General features: G+C 36.9%; 1 protein-coding gene across 2 annotated transcripts in view; it reads right to left on the bottom strand.

The window, feature by feature from the left end:
- Nucleotides 1-473: 473 nt before the first annotated feature.
- SGCZ (sarcoglycan zeta) overlaps nt 474-20,781 on the bottom strand; it is a 422,745-nt gene continuing 402,437 nt past the window's right edge. For both annotated transcript variants that reach the window (XM_069573132.1, XM_069573133.1), the window contains 2 exons: nt 8,836-8,959; nt 474-1,637 (listed from right to left, as the gene is read on the bottom strand). In XM_069573132.1, the coding sequence (XP_069429233.1) occupies nt 1,443-1,637; nt 8,836-8,959 (319 nt within the window). In that variant the 3' untranslated portion in view covers nt 474-1,442. The remainder of the gene's footprint in view (nt 1,638-8,835; nt 8,960-20,781) is intronic.

The following is a 20,781-nucleotide window of genomic DNA, read 5'->3' as shown; positions in this document are numbered from 1 at the left end:
TTGACATGTGAAAATTAAAGACTTACCTTACAGTAATCAAGTCACCTTCCCATAGTAGGAACTATTTAATACAATTTTCTATTCTTGGATTCTGTAAATTGCAAGAATTTGAATTAAGGGGTGTTGTGGAAAGTGAACCTACAGTATTTTGGAGTTATTTATTAGGAGTGAATTTACAAAAATAAGCACTGGAGGATAGAAGAAACTATGCTCTAATGTCAGGGTAGCTTAACAGTCTAATATAAATAACTAAATATTAACAGCTGCAAGGGAATGTGACTAAATTCCTTAAAATAAGAATCTGATGGAGTAAACACATTTTCAACATGTTTGCTAACAGTTTTATGTTTTACTGTTTAAGCAGGGATTTTTAATTTAATTTCTACCATCCTTAAGTCTTAATCTCCAATAAAAAATACATAGATATAATTCTGTAGATGATATTCCAATGGAAAGTGAATTCATTCTCAGCATTAGGCATCACAGTAGTTTTTATTTAGGATGTTTGAATTTTAGCAGTCTGAGTTAAGTATAAAGTGAATGAAGCAAACAAAAATTGTACTATTGGAGCCTAGTGGATATTATGTCAATTAAAAAAAAAAACCTATGGATTCTATACCATCAGTATGTCCCTCTTAATCCTATCTTATATTGCAATAAATTAGATGTTTTCTTAAAAGCAAATACGTCACATGCAATAGCCAAGTCAACACTACATCAGGCCATTCAGATCTGACAAATGATGGTATAATGGCATTTTGTTAATTCTGTAAAGATTCTATTGCTGAGAGCTTTCAAAATTACCTAATGTACAAAATTCTAGACTTAGTAGACAAAGAGTAACAACACATTGAATTTAAAGAAACAAAGAAAACTCAGGGTGGGATTCTGTCTTGTCTTGTTAAAAACCATGTATTGAATTGAATTTTTAGTAAAGCAAGCATTACATAATGCTTTAAAATTTTAAAATTCGGGGATAAAAGTTTACATCCAAAAAGATGAATGGAAAATTGTGCTTTCAGACTGTAGAATTAGTTTTCTTACAGGGTTAACCATGTCATCTTGCCATTGGATACTGGGAATTTCATCTATGTAAATGTATATATGTGCAGTCCATATCCAGGTCCTGCAAAAATCTAAAACTGTGTGCTTCACTTCATGTAGCAAAGGCACCTATGTTATTCTCCCTTTTGAGCAAAGATTATGATCCAGTTTTCCTGCTGAAGATGGTTCTTCCACCGTTCTGTCACTCACACTCGCCGGGTCGAGCAGCACAGAAAATCGAGGGGGAAGGTGGCCAGACTCCCTGCTTACCCCGGAAGGAGGTGCTCTGTGGACCATTTGGAGAAGCTCTGGACTGATCACGAGGGAAACGGAGCAGAACTGTGAAGCAGACGGACGGGAACAAAAGGCTATTCTGGTGTGAGGAGAGATCAGTCACTTCAGCTCCACAAGCAGATGTTGCTACTGGACTGACACGTGGACCCAACCCCGGCTGGAGACAGGTACAGTTTGCCGTTGGGGCAGACACACAGTTCATACACTGTCTGCCGAGAGTGGGAGGAACTGGGTGAAGAAGGGGAAAAGGAGCCGGTCGGCAGGTTTCCCAGCCGGATTGTATCCGCGTTCAAAAATATCTAGGGGGAAAGAAACTGCATTTTACTTCCTTTTAGCATTCTGTATTCTTAAGAGCACTACAACATGGTATAACAAGACCACAGGACAAACAATTCTGCTGGTTTAGCTGCCAAGCTTTGTGGAACCAACAAATTGTATTCCTGAGGTACAACCCGCCACCCCAGCCTTTGACACGTGGTGTGTTCAGAGAGATGGTCCTTGATCGGAAAAGCAAGATGGTACAATCTGCTTAGGGGGCCAATGCAGTTATTCAGACGGCCCAGAAACTGAATGATTTTGACTGTCTCTTCATTTCACTTAATCTTGCCAGTCTAAAGAATATACGGAGAAATAAGGATGGTTAAGGACATGCCATTAGTGAAGTGATGGGCAATTACTTTAAAAAATTTGACTCTCTGGTTTAATTTTTAAAAAAATACTCATAAAATCATGTTGACTCACAGTAGACATCAAGTAGATAAAGTGCACAATAAGCAGCAGATAATTAAATATAATCAGGTTTGAAGTCTCCATGAAAAAATATATTACCTGTACTTAACACCTATGCTGCTAAATCTTCTAACTTGTAAAATTAGTTCACTTATTTCAAATCATGGACTCAACACTTTCCGGGCCATGGTTTTGACATGCATGGGGAACCATCCAAAGAAAGGAACATTAGATCATGAATTTGAACGAGCAAAGAAACTGGACTCTTTCTAGCTATGTCTTGGTTCTATTGTTATGTAGCTAACTACTGCCTATAGGCATCTCTAAATTGACAGGAAAACAAAAGAATACTCCATTTTGGCCTTCATCCTGAGTCCTAATCATTTCTTACTAGTACTCTTGCACTAGCCCCCTAATTGGCCTCCCAGAGGCCATTCTTGTCCTCCTAGAGTCTATGATACAAACGGCTGGAGTAAACTTCTAAGAAACACAAATCAAATCATGTCATATCATGCTCACAATTCTCTAATGGCCTCCACCACACTTAAAATGAATCTTCATTACTTTTCACTGTCCACAAGTCCTATAAGATCTGGCCTCTCTCTCTAATATCATTTCCTTTAATTCTTCTTCCTGGAGCTCTCACATTTTCTCAAACATACCAGAACAACTCTGGCCTCAGCGCTTTTTAATTCCTTCTGTTCCTAGCCTGAAAAGAATTTCTCCAAATATTTATGAGTGAGGATAGATATTAATGGGGTGGTTAGAAAACAGGGGTGAGGGCTTCCTTGGTAGCTCAGTGGTAAAGAATCTGCCTGCTAACACCGGAGATGTGAATTTGATTCCTGGGTTGGGAAGATCCCCTGGAGAAGGAAATGGCAACTCACTTTAGTATTCTTTCCTGGAGAATCCCATGGACAGAGGAGCCTGGTGGGCTGTAGGTTTCAAAGGAGTTGGTCACGACTTAGTGACTAAACAGAGAACAGGGACAGGAGGGAGATTTCCCCTGTTTGCCTCGTTTTTTATATATTAAAATTTTTTTTTTTGAAATATAGAAATCTATGGCACATTTAGAATAAGCTAGAAAAATAATTCCTATACCATAGATGTGTACATTTCAGATAAATTTTAGATGTGAGCATATTTGTTCAGGTCTCTATTAAAAGGTCATCTGCTAAAAGAGGACTTTCCTAACCTCCCTATTGAAGTGACACAGATCCAGCAATCTCTCCTTACCAGCTTTACTTAGCTCTATAGTAACAACCCCTTTCTAACATTATATTAAGTGTGCATCCATTCATTCATTGTTTACTTCTCTTATTTGCAAGTAATATCTGTTAGGGCGGGACCTGTCATTGGTTCAAGATTATAGAACAGTGATATAATGCTTTTCCTGCACTTGTACATGTCTCTCTCCTCTAGGCTAAAATTCTCAGCCTCAAGAATAAAAACTCTATGCCCCAAGATGGAAAGACTTCTTATTTGGTTCTCACATGGCATTTTTATTAATATCTTTTTGGTTCATCGCTTGATATTTTATAGTCATATTGATATATTACTTTCTCTAATAAACCATGACCTTCTTGAAGTCTGATTTTTTTTATAACATCACAATGTTTGACCTTGCATGTACAGCTTCCATATAATACAAATAGTTTTTTAATAAATGGATAAATTATGAAGTAAAAATGATTGCCTTTACCGACAGTATTCAAATTTAAGAAAGCATAATCAAAGGTTTTGTTTGTAGGTATCAAATGCTGAAATTTTATTACCTCATAATTTTTTCCAGGTTAAGTAACCAAAAAGCAAACAGAAAGAAAGGACTCCTATTTTTTTTTTTTAAGAAGATTTCCTTTTCCCCTGATGCAAAAGTTAAAAGTATACAAAAATAAGGAAAAGAAAACGACAACACATTTTGGGGGTATAAATGTTGGGCCTCATTTCCTTAATAAGCACAGAAACAGGTGCTACTGCCAATCCCAGTGGCTTTCAGAGGCTTGCTGACACCAGGCCACATCACTGAGTTTTGTAGTTTGAAACTGATTGTGTTTCCCTTGGTGTAGCCTGACTGAATAAATGTGGAGAGTAGCTATTTTTACACAAGCAGGGCATTCAGGTAGCAGCCTCAGGAAGCAAGCCTAGCTGTTGTGGCCCATCAATGGCGTTAGCCTTGCACCTCCTGTGTGGCCCGCTTCAGTTTAGCTCCAGCAGTGCCTTCCAGTTCTTGGGCTTCCCAGGTGGTGCTAGTGATAAAGAACCTGCCTGCCAGTGCAGGAGATATAAGTGATGCAGGTTCAATCCTTGGGTTGGGAAGATACCCTGGAGGAGAGCATGGGAACCTACTCCAGTGTTCTTGCCTGGAGAATCCCACGTGTAGCGAAGCCTGGAATGCTATAGTCCATAGGGTTGCACAGAGTCAGACATGACTGAAACCACTTAGCATACATGCACTAGACAATATTTAGCTCCATGAGAATACTTAATTCCATAAACTTCTGAGATCCACACTGTAGCCTCATCCACTTATGGGAGTAGCTTTTATTAATAGATAAAATGAATAGGATATTGGAAAAGAGAAAAAAGAGTGTTAATTACTGGTTGGTTAAAAATTTGTTCGTGTTTTTTCCGTAACATCTTACAGAAAAACCTGAATGAACTTTTTAGCCAACAGGAAAGACTGAAGGCAGGAGGAGAAGGGGATAACAGAGGATGAGATGGTTGGATAGCATGACTGACTTGATGGACATAAGTTTGAGCAAGCTCCCAGAGTTGGTGATGGGAAGCCTGGTGTGCTGCAGTCCATGGAGTCACAAAGCATCGGACACGACTAAGCAACTCAACTGGCCTAATTATATGGGAAAGGATGATAACTGGACCTTTGGTGGTGATTATTTTGTAGTGTATAAAGTGAAGTGAAAGTTGCTCAGTCATGTCCGACACTTTGTGACCCCGTGGAGTATAGTCCATGGAATTCTCCAGGCCAGAATACTGGAGTGGGTAGCCTTGTAGGGTATACAGATGTCAAATTATGATGGTGTACACCTGAAATGTATACAATGTTCTATAAAACTTTTACCTCAATAATAATATAAAATTACATAAGAAAAGGAACCAAAAAAGAAAGAGAAAAAGAAGAAAATGCTTGTAAACGGTCTAATTCTAGTGAATTTTTAAAATAAAATCCTGAATTTTGAGTTAGCTTTACAGATATAACATCCTTCCACAAAAGGATAGATGACTGAATAAACAATGGATTTCCACATAAAAAAGAAAAGAAAGGAGAGGGAAAATAACGTTTTCTGGATTTGAAACAGAAAAGCAAGTTATGAAGTAAAATGGAGTGTTGTACATTCTTTTCAAACCTTCCATCCTCTCCAGGCTTCTGCAACTCGGACGGACTTGCTCATACCTCTGTCTGTTCTGCTTAAGGCAGGTACTGTGACACTGCTCACTGCCCAGCTTCTAAAATTGATATTTTATTCCATATTGCCCTATAAACTATATATTCCATTTACTCTGAAACTCTTCCAGGCAGTCAGACTAACATCCCTGAGCTTTTCAGTCAAGGCTCACTCTTCTCTCAACAAGAATGCATTTATTCCATTCTTACCTGTTGAAATCAGACCTATTGCTGTAGCAGAATATTTAATTAGTTTGAAAAGTAAAAATTGATTTCTCCTTCCTCTGTCATCTTGTAACATATATGTTATTAAGTTACTGCATTACATATGTTATTATAACACTTTCAGTATTTTACATACAATTGTCATTCGTGGTGTTTTCTGAGCTGAATTTGAAATTCCTTGCAAAACTATGTCTGAGATGGTCGAAACTTTTGCAGTGTACAACTGTGTGTGCAGTTTTCTTCTTATTTATTTGGGCTACCTCAATATAATTTTTGTTCAGATCTTAGTGAATTTAAGTACTATCTAAGGGTAGGGACTTCATATTTTTCTGTACTGTTAATTGGTTGATCTGCTTTTTCATGCCATAGTCAATGAAGCAAAGAGAAAGATTTTACATAATTTCTATCTCTTCTTAAAAAAATTACATGCTATTTTATTCTAATAGAAAGTGATGTGCTTTTCTGTGACTTTATTAATATAAAAAATGGCCACAGCTGAAAACCTTTGGCTATAACTTATGTATAGCATAATTCACAATTAAATCTTAATCTGTAATTAAATTCAAGGATTCTGCTGATACTTTGAATATGAGACCATAAGTAAAGTAGGGCATAAATAGGAGTGGAGTGGAGATTAATCACCATCAATACTTATTATGGGATGATTCATTATGAATAATTTGAATGAAATGATCACCATGACAAAAACAATGCTTTAAAAAAGATGTGAGATATTTAAGAAAGATTTCTTTCTTGCTGTGGTAGACAAAGTATTGTAGTCTGCAACTGTAGTGGAAAGAAATCCTGAAAGGTAGTATGGATACATATTTTCAATATTATAAACATATTTCTAGAACATTTAATCTGTAATATACACTAAGATACTAATGATCCTGGAAATAAATTTGTTTCTAAAAAAGAAGCCAAGAAGTTGTGGTACATATATATATAGTGGAATATTACTCAGTCATAAAAAGGAACAAATTTGAATCAGTTCTACTGAGGTGGATGAGCCTAGAGCCTGTTGTACAGAGTGAAATCAGAAAGAGAAAAACAAATGTCACATGTAACACATATATATGAAATCTAGAAAAATGGTGCTGTTCAACCTAGTTTCAGGGCAGGAATAGAGACTCAAGCATAGAGAAGAGACTTAAAGACAAAGCAAGAAATGAGACAGTGGGACAAATTGAGAGACTAGCATTAAAATATATACATTACGATATGTAAAATAGATAGTTCATGGGTAGTTGCTATATAACACAGGGAGCTCAACCTGGTGCTCCGTGACAACCTAGAGGGGTGGGATGGGGTGGGAAGAGGGAGGGGGGTTCGAGAGGAAGGGGACTTATGTATACCTATGTCTGACTCATGTTGATATATGGCAGAAACCAACACAACATTATAAAGTGATTATCCTCTAATTAAAAATTAAAAAAAATTTTTTATAGGAAGCCAAATGTGCAATTCAAATTTATCTCAGATCAATAACAGATACTGGCATAAAGGTAAGAAAGGAAGTTCTCCTTTGACTCTATTAACGTCTGCCCTCATCTTTACATGTAAGAAGGTCCGAAAGGCTCTAGAGCATCTCTCTCAGATCACTCGTCCATGCTTTTCCTTCTCAGCTTGACCTTTATAAACTCATTAAAAAAAAAAAAAGCATATGAAGAAATAAACTATTAAGGGAACTAACTGGTAGAAATAGCATCACAACAGATTTAGGCCTTCAAGTACTTTGGGAATTATGACAAAAATATATAGAATCGATACGCATTATATATCAGGTTTTGAAATAGTTAAGGTGGAATTAAAAGCAAATGAGAGTAACTACCAAGATGTCCAGGCAGATTTGAACAACAACAACAAAAACAAGAGATGAGAATTTTAGAAATGAATAACAAAATTACTAAAATTAAAAGCTTGATGGAGGGATTGAAAGAGAGATTAGACACTGAGTAGGAACTGGGGCAGGAACTGGGGCATGTAGACATGAATAAACACACAGAGTGAGGCACAGGGTAATAAAGAAATAGGAATGAAGAAGGTGAGGCTAAGGATGTGGAAGGTTAAGAGAATGAAAAGACGCATCTTCAGAGCTTCTGAGAAAGGCCTAGAGAGCTAGAGAAAAAGGAGAGAGGGAATATCTGAAGACATAATGCTGAGGAATTTCCAAAATGGACAAAAACGTGATTCTGCAGACATGATAGTCACAATGTACACAGAAAGTAGACAAAATAAATACGTGCCTATCACATTCCAATAAAAAGAGTGGAAAGCCGAAGACAAAGGGGTAAATCAGGCAGTGAGAGAAAGCAAGGTTCTTTAAAGGAATGAGGACAACTGATTTTAAACAGATGCTTGGGTGAAATAAAGTGACACGAAAGAAAACCATCATGTATCTCTTTATCTGGGAAATAACTGCGTGAAATAGCTAAATAAACTTGTGACTTTTGTTTTTCTTTTAGAAAAATATAGGTACTCTTTCTACCGCAACAAACCCATGAACTTTCAAAGCACTTTGTGGAAAAACTTTTCGAAGACCAACACAGAGCAAAGACAGCAAAGATCGCCTTCATTCTGGGTATTATCTTTGTGTTCATTCTGTTCATCTGTTGATTTTGAAGTTGTAGGAACTTAGTGCCCAACTTACAATCAAATTATGAATGAGTATTTTTCAGTAGAAAAAAAACCAAAAACTTTGACTTATGAAAATAATATTTGGTTTACCCAGCCTCATATTCAAGAAGTATTCTTATTTTCATAATTTGAGCCCTCTTATGCCACCTCATGTGAAGAGTTGACTCATTGGAAAGGACTTTGATGCTGGGAGAGCTTGGGGGCAGGAAGAGAAGGGGACGACAGAGGATGAGATGGCTGGATGGCATCACTGGTTCGATGGACGTGAGTCTGAGTGAACTCCGGGAGTTGGTGATGGACAGGGAGGCCTGGCGTGCTGCAGTTCATGGGGTCGCAAAGAGTCGGACACAACTGAGCAACTGAACTGAAACTGATGATCTTATGAAGCAGTTCCTTATGCTTCACCGGAAACCATAAGCTTGTAATATGATAAGAAGCAAACGCACCCCCCCACCCCCGCCCCTGGATTAAAGGGCCAGTGTCTGCTCCTCAGAACTTACCTCCCCCTCTGTGGACTGCAAATGCAGCTCCTTTCTGCAGGTGGCCTTGAAGTCTCCAGCTGCAGCACTCACCTGGACCCCCCGAGGAGCTTCCATTATCAAGGACCTGGTTGGTGATTCGAGCCTAAAAAAAATTAACAAAAACAAAATCCTGAAAACCTTAATATTGAAAAGATAATGCTAGTTAACTAAAACAAACAGGCAGGCATAAATACTAATGCTTGCCATTAAAAAAAAAAATCTAAAATGGGTTTTACAAAGATTTTTTATTGTATTCTTTATTTTTTGGCTCTTTATGAACTTCTTCAATTGTTAGCATGAGTTCTTTAGTCTCATTTGCATAACGATTTAGTAACAGTTTCCTGTGTTGTTTCCCTTCACAATGCCCATGAAAAGTAGATCCTGATAAGTTTATCCGCTGAAATCTTTTATGCATTTTCAATATTAATGATGGAGTTTTAAGAAGTAAATTTGTAGCAAGTTAGCATGTAAGTATCCCCCGATTGTCTTGCTAAGATGAGTTTTTACAAAAATCTTTACTATTGAGAACTTTCAAGTGTGCCCAGTCAAAATTCTGTAAACTAAACAATTCTCAAAGGGTTCTTTACAGTTCTAGAAATTAATTAAAATGAAGATAAGATATTTCCTACATCAACTGACCTCTATTAGCCCAAGAAAATGTCCTCAGAATGAAAGACATTAGTCTGAGAAAGAAAAATTAACAAGTGTTATAGATAGGCTGCAAAAAGGATAGTTGGAAGGCATTTCAAAATTATCTTCAAATAAAAACCTAGAGAAAGAGCAAATGGAGGTAAAATACAGAAGCAAGAAAACAGTCATAAAAAGCACTTGGTGAGATAAGAGATCTTATCCTGGAGTGGGTCATTTTGGATAATAACTCTGCTTTGGGGCTGCGATTGCCTGCGTTCTGTTAACCACGGGACTTCAGAACAAAAGCTCCTTCAGGTTTACCTTCATCATCATCCAGAATAACTGGTCTCCTTGGAGGATACAGACTGAGAACAGATTTGCAGAGAGAACCTCATGGAATAGTTTGAGCACTGAAGATCAGCTCTCTCTCTCTCAGTAGTAAAGCTGAACTTGAAAGTGATACTGAAGGACTAGAGCCAGCATTTAGAAGTGATTTTGATGCTTTAAACATTTTTTCACTCACCAGAGAAACTTTGAAACTTTGATTTCTGGGTCTTTGGGATATCTTCACAAAATCCCTGGAGGGGGCAGATTTTGATTATACGCAAGTATTAGTCACTCAGTCATGTCTGACCCTTGGCAACCCCATGGACTATAGCCCACCAGGCTCCTCTATCCATGGGATTTCCCAGGCAAGGACACTGGAGTGGGTTGCCATTTCCTTCTCCAGGGGATCTTCCTGACCCCAGATCAAACCCGGGTCTACTAGACTGAAGGCAGATTCTTTACCATCTGAGCCACCAGGAAAGCCCTTGATTATATATATATATATATATAAAAGAAATGTCTGTTTGGTTTTTCTTTAAACACAAATCACACATTTTCATAATATTTGCTAACTTCAAAAAGAATTACTCCTAAGTTTTTTGATTCATAATCCTTATACTTGGTACATAGCATGTAAATTTCAAACTCTGAATATTTAAATGTATATTTATGTGATGTCCTATGATACACCCTCAAATATACTCTATCTTAAATGGTGCATCTGAGACCATTACTATTTCTATTTGGTAATTACCTATAACATTAAGTGTAATTACGTATGTTTAGACATGACTAAACCACTCAAACATAAGTCAGTTAAGAATTTAACCAACATGGATTAATGTTCTGAAACAGATTATAAATCTGACAACTAAGGAAACACAACTCAATGAACTTGGGGTTATTTTATCAAATAATTGACAAGGTTTAGTTTACAAGGATAAGGGAGTGGGATACTTATATTTGACAGTAAAGTATCTCTATTAAGTGTGAACATTTTTTTGTACCATATTTCTACTAGCATATTAAAATATATTAAGTCCTTCTGGGCTTTTGAGTTTTTCCATTCTCATCCTTACTAATTCAATTCAGTTCAGTCGCTCAGTTGTGCCAGCCTCTTTGTTACGCCATGGACTGCAGCACACCAGGCTTCCCCGTCCATCACCAACTTTCAGAGCTTGCTCAGTCTCATGTCCATCGAGTCGGTGATGCCATTCAACCATCTCATCCTCTGTCATCCCCTTCTCCTCCTGCCTTCAATCTTTCTCAGCATCAGGGTCTTTTCCAATGAGTCAGTTCTTCATGTCAGGTGACCAAAGTATTGGAATTTCAGCTTCAGCATCAGTCTTTCCAATGAATATTCAGGATTGATTTCCTTTAGGTTGGACTGACCAGATCTCCTTGCAGTCCAAGGGACTCTCAAGAGTCTTCTTCATCACCACAGTTAAAAAGCATCAATTCTTCAGTGCTCAGTTTTCTTTAATGTCTAATTATTTAATTAGAATTTCTAATTTTTAATTAGAATTTCAAATTATTTAATTAAAAAGATGTTTATTGTCTTCATCTTCATTTTAGACCTTAGGAACTCACTTACAGTGTTGCCTTAGAGCATTTTGCTAGCCCTGACTTAGGGGAGCCCTATTCAAAGAAGCAAAGACTCAGACAGGACTTAGTGATTCAGCAGCAACAACAATTCAAAGAAGCAGTAAAGATGGAGAGCTGGCCAGACCTGGGTTCAGGAGAGTGAGCCAGCAGCAATAAACTTCAGTTTTATCTTCTCTAAATATGCCTGCTTCCTTATAGGATTCTAAGAAATTTCTTTAATTGACTCAGGGAAATAAGAATGTAGTGGGATAGTATTCTGAAATATAATGTGATTTCCTCCCTTTTCCCATTTCCTTGCACCCTAAACCATCCCCCCATTCATTAAATATCATCCGTTGCAATACATTGTGGGTAACAGAGCAGATAAAAATCTTGCATTTCCTAATGCAATGTTAAAATCTTTCCTAATGCGATGTTAAAATGTTAAAAATCTTGCATTTCCTAATGATATAAACATTTTGAGTTGAAAAAAAAAAAACAGCTATTTATTGTGTTGAAAATGATTCAGCACAGAAATAAAAACAGAGGAGAAAACCAATATCCATGAGACCTTCTTGTTTATTTCACTAGTTGGAGAACTGTTTTCTTCTTTCACAGGCTAGAGAAGATTTGAAGAGAAATGAACAGAATTGGTCTTGAATGGTTCTCTGTATTCTGCTACCGGAGGTCATTTTCTAGGTTGTGGGACCTTCTTTAGTTGTTAGAGATCTCAGGAGAGAGGGATATTTCGGGATAACTGAGAAGAGACCATGGATCCTCAAAGGAGAAAAGACTAGTGACCTGCAGTGCCTGAGGACTTGGTGATGCTAAGGAGAACATCTTGGGACCTGCCGGTTGGATCACGAGGCTACCAAGGACCAAATGTCAGCCTAGATGCTTCGGCAGTGCAGGTGTCTTGGTGCAATGATGCAACCCCCACAGAGCTGAATAGACTGGGACTTAGTGTCTGATATTGAGTGCAATGGAGACCAAACATGTAAATTAAAGTTTGGGGGGAATATTTGCATTTCTTATGAAGCTAATTTTGTACCCTAAGACAATATGTGTGTACATGTGCTCAGTCATGTCCAACACTTTGTGACTCATGGACTATAGCCCACCAGGTTCTTCTTCCATGGAATTTTCCAGGCAAGAATACTGGAGTAGGTTGACCTTGATAAAAACTTATCAAGGGGTCAAGTGATACAGAAAACATGCTATATTATATATATATATATATATATATATATATATATATATATATATATATATAATATAAAACGCACAAAAAAAACTTACCAAGGACTACATATATACCTGCTCAAACCCAGGTCTCCTGCATTGCAGGCAGACTCTTTACTGGCTGAGCCACCAGGGAAGCCAGTATACCTGCTATATGATATATGTCATACTATATTGGATTGCCATTTCCTTCTCCAATAACTTACCAAGTGGTTCATAAAACATAAAAAAATGGACAATTTTACAGTATGGATAAATCAGGTTCTGAAAGTGATTAAGATTTTGAATTAGATTTCCACTGTATGCTTTGATAAGCTTGATAAAATTAAAAGTAGTGATCACTAAGAAATGATATAAATTTTTATTAAAAAGGCACTGTTTTATATAGTATCCATCATTCAGATGAGTAATATACATTAGGAACTTTAATTATGGAGAATACGTAGGTAGAGTATATATTAAATTTTTATTAGACTATTTGGAGGATTTCATAATTCTGTTTTCAAAGGAACACATTGTGGTAGTCAAATATTTCTTATGAACATGAAAATAAAAGTAAGCTGCAAACTACTTTTTATGAGCTTGCCTGACTGTTGAGCATAAGCAAATAAGTTAAATTTGGGGGAGCAAAAATTTCATAGTGCAACCACAATGTATATAGGTAGTATTAGTCTCTCAGTTTTGTCTGCCAAGGACTATAGCCGGTCAGGCTCCTCTGTCTGTGGGATTTTGCAGGCAAGAATACTGGAATGGGTTACCATTTCCTTCTCCAGCCACAATGTATATGGAGACCTAAAATTTTCAAATTAACACAATTGTGAGTAGCAGAGATTCACTGTGAGCATTTACAGATGTATGTATTAATCTGAATCATCCAGTGTTAATAATTACATGTCTACTTACATTTACATTTAGCCACATTACCTAACTAAACCTGCACATCATCTCTAGGTCTTTCACTTGGTGAATAGGGAAAAAACACAGTTTTTACAAGCGGCGTATAAATTTGCTCCATACTGCCATCTAGAATGCAAGTGTTAAATGTCATGAACTCTAACAAGAAGAAAACAATCTTTGCATTTAAGCATGAGGCATTTTTAAAATGTTCTGAATTCAAGCAAGCATATGATCATTATATTAACTATCCAAAGAACATTATAGAACAAGTAGATGTCGATACAAAATTTAAAGTAAATAAAATAAAATGTAGTTATCATATTACCAGTTATCCCACCTTATGAAAAGGATTTAATGATTGTGTAACAACATATTTCATTGACTATTTCATAAATAATATTTTCACAGGTCTTTACTAGAAAGTTGGGTACTTCTAGAGGCTGTATTATAAAGTGCAGGATATAGAAAAGAATTTCTTTTATTGAAAGTGTGGCTACATACTATAGTATGCAGTAATATAAGTTATTTAAAGGATGCAGTATTATGTTATTCAAATAATATAAGTTATTTAAAAGTAATATAAGTTATTTCCAAGAAGCAGTATAGGAAATTCAGGTATAAACTCACTGATACAGTTATTACATGCAAGAGTTGCATTAATCTAATGAAAAAATTAAACATAGGACTTTGAATAAAAATCTCACAGATGGTACTAGAAATTTTAAATCCAGATAACCTCACTGAGGCTCAGTTACCTAATAAATAAAATTACAGAGCACCTGAAATAGAAAAGATTTTATTCATTGTAAAACATCATTAAATCTCTTCTTTATTAGTTTGTTAGCCATCTATTTATAGTAATATACTAAAAGCTAGTACTGGGAACTTATTCTATACTTAAAACTTTACATGGATTATCTTTTAATCATCCCACCAGCACTGTGAAATGTACTCTAAGAAGAAATGGAAATATTTCCAAAAAACTTTAATTTACATGTTTGGTCTCCATTGCACTCAATATCAGCACTCTAATAATCTATATTTTACCTAGAAAGTCTTTGAATTTTAGTGTGATTGAGTCATTTTATCAGGATTATTTAGCTACTGCAGATACTTTAGAATATTCATCAGTTCAGTTCAGTTCAGTTGCTCAGTCGTGTCCGACTCTTTGCATAGCAATCTTTAAAAAAGAACAATGATGTTGGAGAACTTAAAAACTATTGCAAAACTATAGTAAAAAAGACAGTGCTGACCTGACATAAGGATAACAAATAGAAAATCAGAATCAAATAGAGACCCAGAAATAGTTACATGTATGAGCTTCTGAGTTTTGACAAAGTCAGTAAAGTGATTCAATGAGAAAAAGCAAAGTCTTTTCAACAAATGGTGCTGGAATAATTGATCTCTATATGGACAAAATAAACCTTAATTTATGCCACACAGTTATCAAAAGCTAAACAAAAGGCGTTTAAAGAAAAGCATCTTTGTGACTTGGGAGTAGGCAAAACATTTTTAGGCCGCAAAAAGCAGTAACTAGGAAATATTTAAAATTATACATTAGATATCTTCAAGATGAAAATCTGCCTTTCAAAATTACCATCAATAAAATGCATATATGATCCCTATATTGAGGGGTAACATCAGAGGACTAGTTCTTAGATATATAAATAATCATCCAGCTCAGAGATAAAAATACAAAAACAAAATTTAAAATGTGGAGAAAAATTTGCATAAATGCTTCATTAAAGGATATACATGGTTGTTCCATATGTATATGAAAAAGTGATTAATATTAATATTAATTATCAAGTAATAGCAAATTAATAATGTGAAATTCTACAGAACAGCCACCAGAATGGCTTGAATTAATAAAATTGCTACTACTAAATATTAGTGAACATGTAAAACATGAAATTCTCTTTCATATTTGATGGAAGATGATGAAATAAAATTTTATTTGAAAGAAGGACAAGAAAATTTAAAAGCAAAATTCTCTCTCTTAGCTTGGGCCTCCTCCCTCTGTTCCTAAAGTGCACTGTACATCTGCGCCTCATGTTAACCAGAGCACCTCAAAGGTGGGACTGCCTGCTCCATAGGAAGATCTTTGTTTCTCCTTCTTCTGATGCTAGCTATGTAACCTCTTAAAAGAATAACATTTTTTCCCATATCTGTAGGGGGTCATAATGACTTGCTGCTCCCCATGTACTATGTTGGTGAAAAGTGAAAGTGTTCGTTACTCAGTTGTGTCCAGCTCTTTGCAACCCCATGGACTATAGCTAGCTAGTCTTCTATGTCTATGGAATTCTCCAGACAAGAGATACTGGTGAGTGAGTGATTGAGTGAAAGTCACTCAGTCGTGTCTGACTCTTTGCGACCCCATGGGCTACATAGTCCATGGAATTCTCCAGACCAGAATACTGGATTGGGTAGCCTTTCCCTTTCCCAGGGGATCTTCCCAACCCAGGGATTGAACCCAGGTCTCCCACATTGCAGGTGCATTCTTTACTAGCTTAGCCACAAGGGAGGCCCAAGAGTACTGGAGTGAGTAACCTATCCCTTCTCCAGTGGAACTGCCCAACCCAGGAAATCGAACCAGGGTCTCCTGCATTGTAGGTGGATTCTCTACCAACTGAGATACCAGGAGTGGGTTGCCATTCCCTTCTCCAAGGGATCTTCCCGATATAGGGACTGAACCTGGGTCTCCTGCACGGCAGGCAGGTTCTTTACCATTTGAGCCACCAAGGAAGGCCCTTGTACTATACTTACTTGGACTATTAGTCTTTGGTGAACTTTATGTAAAACATCAGTATATCCTGTGTCTTGAAAATGTACATGACTGTGCCATCCCCTTCTGACAGACAGAACAGCTCTCAGGGCTTCTGAGAGTTTGTCTCCTGGATTATAATGTTTAGTGTGGCTTGAATAAGATTTCCTTTCATTAATTCTTCTTAGCTTGACTATTAACTGAAATTTCATTGACAAAGGGTTAAATGATACAACCACTTTGGAAAGTTCTGGCATTTTTATATAAAACTGAACATGGCTAGATATAGCCCATGCATCTTTCAATTAGGAAAATGCATAAATAAAATATTGTATGTTCATACAGCCAATAAGTAATAAGGCAGAAGGGATACAGACAACATCATGGATAGATCTCAAAAACACTGTGTGGAATGAAATAAATCTTACAAAGAATAGTGCATTGTCTATGATCAATTTATGTTAGTACTAAAAGAAGTGAAGTCGCTCAGTCGTGTCTGACTGTTTGGGACCCCATGGACTGTAGCCTATCAGGCTCCTCCATCCATGGGATTTTCCAGGCAAGAGTGCTGGAGTGGATTGCCATTTCCTTCTCCAAACCTAATACAGGGTTAAAAATAAAAGGAGAGTAGAGTTTTCTTCTGGTGGGTCATGGTAGGGATTTACCAGGAAAGAAGTAAGGGAACTTTCTTGAGTGATGATGTTTTTATCTGACAAAATTTTGGATTACACAAGTGTATGCATTTAAAAAAACCCAGCAAATATGCATTTAGGCTTTGTGAATATCATTGCATAATTATTTTACAATGAAAGGAAAGAAACTGTAAGTGATCTTGAATGCTAGTTAATGACGTACATGCTGAAGTGATAAGGGAAAGTGTACAGATTTATACAACTTATGCATAAATGAATAAAAATAAGATATATTGGTGGATGGATAGTTGAAATGTACACATAATTAAAGACATAGAGAAAAATGATACTAGAAGAATCTAGCTAGGGGTATAGGTGCTTTCTGTAAAATGCTCTTAACATGTAGTATGGGCTTCCCTGGTGGCTCAGTGGTAAAGAATCCGCCTGCAATGCAGGAGACCTGGGTTCAATTCCCTGGGTTGGGAAGATCTCCTGGAGAAGGGCATGGCAACCCCCTCCACTATTCTTACCCAGAAAATCCCCATGGACAGAGGCACCTGGCGGGCTACAGTCCATGGGGTTGCAAAGAATCCGACATGACTGAGTGACTAAGCACAACATGCAGAATGCTTGAGAATGTGTATAATAAGCTGTGGGGAAAGAAGGTGTGGTCACAGAGCCTATAGGATTATCCAGTTTGGGGGGGGGTAAAGTTTCTTCTCTATTGAAATTTTCAAGCTTTCACTGAGGAAAGTTTACAACATACACTTATTCATTTTACTACAAAATACTTTCTAAAAGGCCTGTTGAAAAATGAAGCCCACATGTCTTAGAAGAACTTGTGGATTTCTATGTCATTAGTCTCTGGAATTAGTGAAGAACAATTGTGTTCATTTTTATAGCATTATAGTAATCACAGTAATGGATTGCAGAGGAGTTTTCATAGTGGGTACTCAGGGACTACAGCAGAGAGGATTCATGTTGAACTGAAGTCATTCATCTGCCTATGTTTTCCAAGCAATTCAGTTTTGGTATTTAGATACCAAAAATGTAACAAGGTTTTGTTTTTAATGTATTCTGCAATTCTCAAATTTGAAAATGAGTGGTCAACATCTCTAGAATTCTCAACATTCTGAGAAAGTGATCCAGACTTCTCTTACTCTAAGTTATAAGATGCAATTACTAAATGCAAACTTGAGCAGAACTTGAGTATGATGTATCTTGTTCTTGCTAAATATTTCACACAGTACCAGAGATAGAGTTGGCACTCATTATTCGCCATTTGAAGGTTGAAATAAATGGAGAATTGAACAGAAGAGTGTTTTAAGAAATAATGCAATGCCAACTGTGACCTGAACATATATTCTTATACTGTCTCACCACTGTCACTGTCTTGCCCCTTTAGGCTACCCTGAGCTTTCATTAGCTGCAAAGGACATGGTTTCTGTTATCACATTTGTATTATTGCCTGTCCATTTGCACACCCTTCATAGTCTCTTCCTGAAAATTAGATCAAACAAATCCCTCTGTCAATCACTACTCCCAGTTCTCAAGTGAAGGGAAGCATCTCATGCACATTTGCTACCAACTCTAAACAAATATATAAACATACAATGAAAGAACAAAAGGAAGGGAGGAGGAGAGAGAGGGAGGGAAGAAGAGAAAAGGGAAGAGAGGAGAGGTATGGGGAAGGGAAGGGGAGAGGAGAAACATACTACTTCATCATCACTTTTTTTTTTTTTCCTCATAGGTAGAAAAATACCAGCAAAGAATTTTACCTCTTTACTGACAAATTCTCTCAGAGAGGAAACCTATACCATTTAATAACTGGTGGCTTTTCCTTGAGCACAAGAATGATGCAAATTAAAGCCGTTAAAAAGAATTCATTTGAATCAGTTCTGATGAGATGAATGAAACTGGAGCCGATTATACAGAGTGAAGTAAGCCAGAAAGAAAAACACCAATACAGTATACTAAGACATATATATGGAATTTAGGAAGATGGCAATGACGACCCTGTATGCAAGACAGGGGAAGAGACACAGATGTGTATAACGGACTTTTGGACTCAGCGGGAGAGGGAGAGGGTGGGATGATTTGGGAGAATGACATTCTAACATGTATACTATCATGTGAAATGAATCGCCAGTCTATGTCTGACGCAGGATGCAGCATGCTTGGGGCTGGTGCATGGGGATGACCCAGAAAGATGTTATGGGGAGGGAGGTGGGAGGGGGGTTCATGTTTGGGAAAGCATGTAAGAATTAAAGATTTTAAAATTTAAAAAATAAAAAACTAAAAAAAAAAAATAAAGCTCCATGTTTCCAAAGATTAATTAGGAGACTGTCAACCTCACATTTTTGTTTTAAATTATATACATATGAGAATGGAAATGATGAAAAGATCCCAATTCTATCATTAAATATTAACTCATTTTACTGATTCAAAGTCTGGATTCTTGCCTTATTCTTGAACTGGGAGAACTGATGACCGAGGGATTTGTTTGATGTAATTTGCAGGAAGAGACCATAAAGGGTGTGCAAATGGGCAGGAAATAGTGCAAATGTGAAAACGGAAACCATGTGCTTTGCAGCTAGAGAAAGCTCAGGGTAGCCTAAAGTGGTAAAAGAGTAACAGTGATAAGTTAATAGAATGCAGATCCAAACAATCCTTGAACAATGGGCATTACATTATACATTTTATCACTTCTCACCAAAGACTGCAGAAATTCTATTGAACTGCAATGATTTAGCTACATATTAATTAAAGAAAAAAAGAAAACAGAACATTTATACTTGGTCGATTTCAGGCAAATAGGCTATGATATCCTTAATGACTATTTGTTGTTTAGTTAACAAGTATGTCCCTGCCAAAAGCCAGTATCACTTGATATAAAAAAAATAAAGAAACTATGTATGTATGTTTAAAAGTCACTTGAAGACCAGTGCAAACCTTGGCACATATTAAGCATTCATCAAACAGCTGTTGAGTAAATAAATTATAGCAACCTAAAAAAGGAAGAGAGTTCCAGAAAAACATCTATTTCTGCTTTATTGACTATGCCAACCTTTGACTGTGTGGATCACAATAAACTGGAAAATTCTGAAAGAGATGGGAATACCCAGACCACCTGACCTGCCTCTTGAGAAACCTATATGCAGGTCAGGAAGCAACAGTTAGAACTGGACGTGGAACAACAGACTGGTTCCAAATAGGAAAAAGAGTGAGTCAAGGCTGTATATTGTCATCCTGCTTATTTATCTTCTATGCAGAGTACATCATGAGAAACGCTGGGCTGGAGGAAGCACAAGCTGGAATCAAGATTGCCGGGAGAAATATCAATAACCTCAGATATGCAGATGACACCACCCTTATGGCAGAAAGTGAAGAGGAACTAAAGAGCCTCCTGATGAAAGTGAAAGAGGAGAGTGAAAAAGTTGGCTTAAAGCTCAATATTCAGAAAACTAAGATCATGGCTTCTGGTCCCATCACTTCATGGGAAATAGATGGGGAAACAGTGGAAACAGTGTCAGACTTTATTTTTTGGGGCTCCAGAATCACTGCAGATGGTGATTGCAGCCATGAAATAAAAAAGATGGTTACTCCTTGGAAGGAAAGTTATGACCAACCTGGATAGCATATTCAAAAGCAGAGACATTACTTTGTCAACAAAGGTCTATCTAGTCAAGGCTATGGTTTTTCCAGTGGTCATGTATGGATGGATGTGAAAGTTGGATTGTGAAGAAATTTGAACACTGAAGAATTGACGCTTTTGAACTGTGGTGTTGGAGAAGACTCTTGAGAGTCCCTTGGACTGCAAGGAGATCCAACCAGTCCATTCTAAAGGAG

Source organism: Ovis canadensis, chromosome 26 (assembly GCF_042477335.2).
Source record: "Ovis canadensis isolate MfBH-ARS-UI-01 breed Bighorn chromosome 26, ARS-UI_OviCan_v2, whole genome shotgun sequence".
Taxonomy (NCBI): Eukaryota; Metazoa; Chordata; class Mammalia; order Artiodactyla; family Bovidae; genus Ovis; species Ovis canadensis.
Note: the sequence above shows the minus strand (reverse complement) of the source record. Positions and strands in the feature narration are given on the sequence as shown.